This window comes from Beta vulgaris, chromosome 8, assembly GCF_026745355.1.
Source record: "Beta vulgaris subsp. vulgaris cultivar EL10 chromosome 8, EL10.2, whole genome shotgun sequence".
NCBI classification, from domain to species: domain Eukaryota; kingdom Viridiplantae; phylum Streptophyta; class Magnoliopsida; order Caryophyllales; family Amaranthaceae; genus Beta; species Beta vulgaris.
In genome coordinates this window covers 33,078,736-33,087,412 of record NC_079209.1, presented here as the reverse complement: position 1 = coordinate 33,087,412, position 8,677 = coordinate 33,078,736, and the positions used below count along the sequence as shown (strand labels likewise).

The 8,677-nt window shown below is 37.4% G+C and overlaps 1 protein-coding gene across 1 annotated transcript; it reads right to left on the bottom strand.

Moving 5' to 3' along the window:
• Positions 1-4,076: 4,076 nt before the first annotated feature.
• On the bottom strand, positions 4,077-4,880 carry LOC104885302 (uncharacterized). The gene has a single exon (XM_010669996.1). It carries the CDS (start codon positions 4,878-4,880, stop codon positions 4,077-4,079), a length of 804 nt encoding a protein of 267 aa, XP_010668298.1.
• Between the last annotated feature and the right edge of the window lie 3,797 nt (positions 4,881-8,677).

The following is an 8,677-nucleotide window of genomic DNA, read 5'->3' as shown; positions in this document are numbered from 1 at the left end:
TAGTTTTTCATATCTATAAGCTTGTTGAAACTATCTTTAGCATTTTATACATTCAGGGGAAGCTGTAGGAGTAGTTAACCAAGTGGATTAAGGAATTTCGTGGCTTTAAGCATCCTTAGTTAAGGTACACACTTAGTTTGGTTTTACCCTAGAGATTTCCATCCTATAGTTAGTGATTGTTTTTTCTATGTGTAAAGCATGTTTATGAAATGAATTTACTTATGATGTGTATTTTATTATGTGTATATTGAGTATATTACAAGAGTATAACATGCTAAGGTTCATTAGAGATGTTTCATTTGACCTAAACAACACTTATACACTAAGTCATTACGATTATGATTCTTAATGGAATGTGTTTAGTACATGGACTTGTGGAGTAATTATGATGATTAAGGTGGAGTTGTTATGTTATTGTTGTTGTGAGTTGTTGTGGTGGTTGTGGTGAAGTTGTTGTGGAGTTGCTATTGTTGTTGTTGCTCTGTTGTAGTAGTGTTGTTGGGTTATTGTTGTTCTGTCATTGTGGTTGTGGTGGAGTTGCTGTGAAGCTGTTGCCTATTGTTGTTGTTGTATCGTTCTTATTGGATAGTCGTTGTTGATGATGCGAGGGAAGTCCTAATCTTAGAATTGGGAAACTGTTATAATTATTGTAGTTGGAGTTGATATGTATGAAGTCGAGTTATGAGTTATGGGAATGACTTCATTAATTTCTATTTGCGGGATTCAGTTTTATTAGCATAATGGTTCTGTTAGAAGAAGATAATTAGAATAGTTAAGATTGGTTGTTGATTATTGTTATTGTTATGAGGTGATTATTGGAGGATGATTTTGGAATGGAGTATCATTCGGAATTATGAAGGAGATTATAATGTTGGAATTGATATATTGGTTAAGGATTTGAGTGCAACATAGAAATCAGTTTATTGAGGTTTATTTACGAGTCGAGCTAGCTTTATATTCTCAATATAATTGTTGGTAGCACAATTAGGTGCTTGATTTAGGTACAGTTGTGAGTTATGTTTAGTTTGTTTAGTTATATAATTTGGAATTATGATTATGAATTGGGATGCAAGTCGATGTAGCTAATATCATCGAAGTTATAGATATTAATTAAGGATTAAGGAAATTAGAATGTTAAAGGTTGATAATTTGTGAATTGGGAATTAGTTTAAGTTTGGTTATTGATTATTGATGTTATCGTGAGATGGTTGTTGGAGAATGGCTATGTAGACGTATATAATTCAAGATGATATGGGAAATCAAGTTATGATGCTTGGAGGTTTCGTATAATTGTTATAGAGTTGAGGTAACCTTTGGGTTCAGCAAAATATATTTAAATGCTCCATAGGGCGTTATATTGAATTTTGGATATCATATATCGTTTGTGGTAATGGCCATGATTATAGATACATCTCTGTGAGTTAGTTGTGAATTGCTATTGGATTGTTATAAAAGTATCATTTTGTTCAATTATCGAAATCGTTCGAAAATACTATATTTCTCAAAATATGATTTGGTATGATAATGAGGAAATGATTCAGATATGAGTTAAGACCAGATAAGGTCGAATATGGTGTTATGTTATGAGTATTGAGGATTCAAGTATGAATCATTAAATATCTTATTTTATAAATATGAAAGTGAGGCATGAATAGGCACCCCGAGTTAGGGCGGGTAGAGTCCCTAGCTGTTGCCTTCCAGGAGGGGCGAATTCCTGGCGTTATAGGACATGTCCGGGTAAGTCTTGCAAGCATAACAATAAAAGGCTGGGTGACGACCCTCAATAGTTTGGAGACAGCTGGTACTGCGTGGTACCCCTCTCCACTCGCGTTCATGCCAAACGATTTGATTTTGTGAACGATAATAACTGAGTTAATGTGATTATCTGTTATTATAACTATGTGTTAGTTTTCAAAATACACCTAAACTTGTATTTTCTATTACACAGTGTGTACTCAGCTTTGCTGATAGTGTTGTCATTTCTGTGGCCTGTCACTTGGTGAGTGGCAGAGTGAAATATTGTTGCAGGTTTGGTGTTGTGAGCTCAGGATTCTGAAGTGAAGCAAGGTAAAGATGTCAGCGTAGCTTATGGATTGAGTTTGTATCTAGATAGTGTATTTGAGATTAGATATTTATATTTCGTTGTATACAATATTTGGGAATAATAGTCGAGATATCGGTGTAATTGAAGTCTTATATAAAGGATTTTGTTTTGTGGGCCAATAATCCACAGGTTTCAGGATCGTTTCATAGGTTATGTTTCCGCTGCGAGTAAATGTTTAATCCGAGGCTTATTAAGCATTGATTGTGATTAGTGGATCTTAAGTGTATTTACCTAGCAGCTCGGGAAAACGGGCTGTTACAGTAATGTCAATACCGGGGATATTGTAAGTCTTTTCTTCAACTCTTGAAATGCTTCCTCACACTTATCATCCCAATGAAATTTTGTTGTTTTCTTCATCAGTTTGGTGAGAGGTTGGTCCGTTCTTGAAAAATCCTTTACGAATCTTCGGTAATATCCAACCAAACCCAAGAAATTCCTTAATTCGGTGACGGTCTTAGGTTCAGGCCAATCGGTCACTACTTGAATCTTCGATGGGTCTACTGAAACGCCTTCTTTTGATATCACATGACCCAAAAATGATACTTTTTCCAACCAAAATTCATACTTTGAGAACTTGGCGTACAATTGCTTTTCTCAAAGAATCTCCAATACTTTCCTCAGCTAAGTCTCATGATCTTCTTTATCCTTCGAGTACACCTATATATCGTCAAATGAATATTATCACGAACTTGTCCATGTATGGTTGGAAAGTCCTATTCATGAGGTCTATGAAAGCTGCTGGCGCATTAGTGAGTCCAAAAGGCATGACTGTGAACTCATAATGGCCATATCTCGTACGAAAGGTTGTTTTCGGGATGTCCTCTTCATCAATTCGCAATTGGTGATAACCCGATCTCAAATCGATCCTCGAAAATACTGCTGCACCTTGAAGTTGATTGAATAAATCCTCGATTCTCGGGAGTGGATATTTATTCTTCACCGTGGCATTATTCAACTCCCTATAATCGATACACAACCTCAAAGATCCATCTTTCTTTCGGACAAACAATATTGGGGCTCCCCAAGGCGAAACACTAGGTCGAATGTACCCTTTTTCCAACAATTCCTCCAACTGCACTTTCAACTCTTGCATTTCTGCAGGTGCCATTCGATACGGAGCCTTAAAGATAGGTCCTGTTCCCGAGGTTAAGTCGATCTTGAAGTCACTTATCTAACTAGTGGCATTCCAGGTAACTCTTCGAGATATACATCCGGAAATTCCTTTACTACCGGAATCTGGGTCAACTCCTCGCTTTCCACGCTTACATCCCTTACTTCGCATAGGTAGACTGGGTAGCCTTTTCTAAGATAGGTTTGAAGGTTCACGGCAGAGATTATTTTGACATCAAGCTGGAAGATTATGCCATTATAATATATCCTATTTCCCTTTGGTCCTCTAAGAGATATTTTCTGGTTATGACACTCAATTTTGGCTTTATACTTAGCTAACCAATCCATTCCCAAGATAACGTCAAAGTCTTTTAGGTAAAAAAGGATAAGATCGGCCGGTAATCAGTACCAGCTATGACTATAGGGATATTTTGGAAAAGAGATTTACAAGAAACAGTACATAAGCAGGATTTGAGTTCACAAGAAAAGTACCAGTCACAACGTTAGCATCAGTGTCAGCTTCCATTCGGCTCATGACATTGATTCGCCCATTGGTGTAGCCTCCATTGCAATTCTTTCCAAAGTTTCCATTTCCACTTCCAGAGGAGCGGTTGTTCTGGTTCCCGTTCTATGTAGCATTTCCTCCACTTGGGCGGTTGTTATTGAAACTCTGAATTATGTTTCCACCTCCATTATTGTTACCTTTGCTACCGTTGTTCGCATTTGGTCCATTCTGAGCTTGCTTCTTGGGGAAGTTGAACGATTTGTGACCTACTTCTCCACATTCGAAACATTTGATCCTTTCACCCTGACAAGTGAATTCTGGATGGCTCTTGGCACACTTCTTGCAAACGAAGTTCCTTTAGATCCTATTTCCTTGTTGGGTATGTTGCCCAGAATTCTGATTGTTGCGGTTGTTGTAGCGTCCACCATTGTTGTTGTTGTTGGGACTCTTATTGTACCCTTGGTTGTTGTTGCTAGTAGGTACCTTCCTTTTATGTCTACTTAGCACTTCTTTCTCACGCTGTAGAATTCTCTCTAAGTTTGAGGCCTTAGCATACGCCTCTGCGAAAGTAGTTGAGGTACTACCTCCCATTAGAGTCTGAAGATCAAACTTAAGTCCGTCTTCAAACTTTTGAGACTTAGTTCCCTCATCTGGAACTACAGTTGGATAAAAGCGGACATACTCATTAAATTTATGAGCGTACTCTTGCACACTCATGTTATAGCTCTGGTTGAACCTACTAAACTCATTGTATTTCTTCCTACGAATGTGCTCGGGGAAGAATCGAGCATTAATTGCTACCTTAAAAGTTTCCCAGTTAAAGTTCTCTTGAGCTTTAACAATTGGTCCTACACTTTCCCACCAAGTATCAGCGTCCTCATGTAAATAAAAGGTCGCTTGGTCTACTTTCTGGGCCTCAGGCGTACCTGTGGTCGTGAAAATCTTTTCGAAGTCTCTTATCCAATTTTCGAGAAGTAATGGGTCTTCTCTACCAACAAAGGTTAGTGGTTTCAAAGCGGAAATCTTTTTCGCCATGGCAGCTTGCGGATCGTCTCCATGGTGGTGGTTGTTGAGCTGGTTTTGAAGAATTAAACCAAAGCTTTGAGCTAGTTGCTCCAGATTCCTAAGTCGTGCTGCAACTTTTTCCGGAGTTTCGGCCATTTGGTTTTCTTGTCGCCTTCCTCTAGATCGCGTATAAACATATTGCATAAGTTACGTGCGTTATTCACATGGGTGTTTCCACCATTCACATTTGTTGTATAATATGAGCACTATAAGAGGGGGGGTGAATTATAGTGAGAGAATAAGCTATTCTTTTTGCGGAATTAAAAGTAAACTTGGGAACAAACAATGGGAACACGAGAGATTTAGCGAGGAAAAACTTCCTAGGCCTAGTAGGAAAAAACAACCTCGACCACAAGGGATTTTATAACAACTTTCCACTATAATAGGCCAAACCAACTCTGATTACAACCTATTACTTTTCTCTCGATTCTCAACTCAAGTCACTCAACTCAAGTTCCCAACGACAGTTCCCACAACTGACGTTCCTCTCAAACTTGACTCGAAGTTCCTTTCTCTTTCTCTTTCTCTTGCTTCACTCAAAGCTTCTCACACTTACAAGAGTTCACTCAAACCCTTTTCTCAAAAATACACTTTGTAAAACAATGGAAGAGTAATAAACTCGATTAATGTAAGTATGAATTCTCTTAAGGAAAAGGCACTAACTCTTTTAGATAACTAAGACAAATTAGCTAAGTCAGACACAAATTGTTCAAAGGATTTAGGCGCCTATTTATAGACAATTAAGACAAGACATGTTCTCCACTAATTAAACCTTTATCACATGATCTTCATGATCTTAATTAATTAATTAAAAAAATTAAATATTCTATGTCAAGTAAATAACCCACTAATCCACTACTTCACTTCATAAGAGAAGCGGTACCATATTACGTGGTTTCACAAAACTTGAGGAATAATTAAACTCATTTAATTAAATTAAATACTTGGAGGATAATTAACTAAGCCACTAAATCTACTAACTACAAAAACGTGTAGCAGTATCTTTTTAGGCGTGTAATCCAGTTTTTAGGAAATAAAATAAATTATTTACATTACCTAGTTTTTAGGAAAAATCTTTTTTAAAATATCTTTAATAAAATCGAAAAAACTGTTTTATATCTTAAAACCGAAATCATTTAAAAACCGAAAATATATTATTTTTGAAAACAAAATCTTTTAAATAAAATATAAAAGGTAAAAGATAAGATTTGAAAATCGGTTAGATTAAAATAAGAAAATCTTTTTAAAATCTTTTTCCTAACAAACTTAAACTAAATTCCTAAAATAGTGGATCTTAGTTAAAACAACCCTAATAACTCTAACAAATATATTGGGCGCATATTTGAGTTAGGCGCACAACTTTAGAGACTCTTAGGTGTTCCTAAATAAGTTTTAAGTCTTGTTCCCTAACCTTGTTCCTATAGTGTCAGGTCTGTGTAAAGAACATATTATTTTATTTGTGTAAAGACCTTGAAAATTTACTCTGATTGCCTTTCTCTTTCCCCCTTTGGCATCTTCAAAAACATTAGTCCACAATTTCAAAAAGATGAATTTTATCTACTAAACACATCGCACCACCAAACTTGTGAGAAACAATTTGGTTAGTATAAGCAAATAAAGCATTCAACTCTCAAAACCACAATCCAAGAATATTAGCCATTCAATAGTCGCACACATGCAAAAAGATTAAACTAGAATTATCAAATTAACAAGTTCCATTGTAGCATGATTAAAAGGGAAAGATAGAAAAGACGAAGATTAAAAAGTTCATGTTCCCACAAAAACTAAACTAAGAAAGATTTAAAGTTTAGGAGAGGGAGGTTGCTCGATTTTTGCCACCACATCATTAAGCTTAGCCATCACCTCCTTATGATTTTCGGCCATGGTATGATCACTCTTGAGCACACCATCCTCCAACTTCAATAACCGAGAGTTCATCACTTGGATGGAGGAGGAAAGTTCACTGAGTCATTCCATGATCACTTGTTGTCCTTTCAAAGCCTCGTCAACTTTGCTCATTACCCCTTTCACTAACCCATTCAAATCCTTGGCTTCCGTAGCAAACTCCATCATAGCTTCCGAATGACCCATAACCAAAGAAAACAAATAGTCCAACCTCCTAGCATGAGCTAGAGTGTATGTAGAACCAATGGTAGGATTTTGAGAAGAGGAGGGAGCATTTTGAGAAGGATTTTGAGAAGAGGAGGGAGCATGTAGAACCTCTGGAATGGGAACAGCAGCTGTTACCTTATCTGGAAGAAGAAAGAGAGAACTTGGAAGAGAAAGAAAGAAAATCGTGGAAGAGGAGAGAGAGAGTGAATGTCGTGTAGTTTGAAAGGAGGAGAGAGAAAATATTCTTTGTGTGGGGTAAAATAATTGAGTGATAGGATATTTATAAGGGCTTCCCTTTTGGGCTTAGGAAAAGGAGATTGAACTTAATGATAATTGATGATGAATAGAATAAACAAATTAGAATCTTTATCATTAATATGACTCATTTATCCTTATTGGGTTCCTCAAGTCCATTAGACTTCTTCGCACGGCTTTTAAGACGCCTATAGGCACCACTCCCTATGTCCTTGTGTATGGCAAAGCATGTCATTTGCCGGTTGAACTGGAGCACAAGGCTTGGTGGGCAATTAAGGAGCTCAACATGGATCTTCACTTGGCGGGAGAAGCTCGAAAGGAAAGGTTAGTAGAGCTTGAAGAACTTCGTTTTGATGCTTATGAGAGTTCGCGAAAATACAAAGAGAAAACGAAGAAATGGCATGATCACCGGATTCAACAACAAGACTTCCGGGTTGGGGACAAGGTCTTATTGTTCAACTCAAGACTAAAGCTTTTCCCCGGAAAGTTAAAGTCCAAGTGGTCGGGTCCTTTCTCTGTGTTGAAGACTACTCCATACGGAGCTTATGAAGTTATGGGTGAGAATGGTCCATTTTGGGTAAACGGTCAAAGGTTGAAGTTCTATCATGATTCTCATGCCGTTGGTTCCATTGGTTGCTTGATTCTTCGCTCACCTGAGCGACTCTTATGATGGACGTATCCTTTTTAGTCAAGCTAATGACTTAAAACAAGCGCTACACGGGAGGCAACCCGTTTCTTTTGTTTCCTTTCTTTTATTTTTTCTTTGTTTGTTAGTTAGGCTTTTGATTTATCAGTTAGCCATCAGAGGTACATTGGGACATCTGAATTTTTATGAAAAGTTGAGTGAATTGAGTGTTTTGGAAAAGAAATATGTACAAATCAGACGGGTTAGGTGCTCCCGCTTGTGCGCCCGCACATGAGGAAAATTTTCGAAAAAAAAATTTGGTGCGGGATTTTGAACACGTTTTTCAGAAAAAACAGAAGACTTTGCTGTTGCCGGGGAAATTGTGCTATTGATTGAAGTATATTTTAGTTTAGTTTGCTTAGTTGATTTTTCTTTTATTTTCTTTTTGACTATGGTTGTTATTTGCTAATCCTCTGCTTAGCTTTGTTGTGTTACATGAGAAGAAGGACTCACGGTTCACCCACATTGCCTCTAGATCCTGAAATCGACCGTACATTGCGAAAGCTTCGGAAGAATTTGGAAAATTTGACTTTGGTTCCGAGCCTTCTTCACCAATCTCAAGTACATCAAGTGAAGTTGAATCAGAAATGGGTGAAGCAAATCCACAACTGTTTAGGGATTTCGGAAATCCGGGTTCCTATGTTCTTCAAGGTGGAATTCGACTCCCCACCACCACTACAAATTTCAGCATTCACCCTCAGTTTACTCGAATGGTGAAAGCAGAGCAATTTTGTGGGGGGTCAGATGAAGATCCTCTAGACCATCTCGACAGGTTTCTTGAGATATGTGCCATGATAACAACTAATGATGTCTCTCCTGACTACATCAAGATGCACTTGTT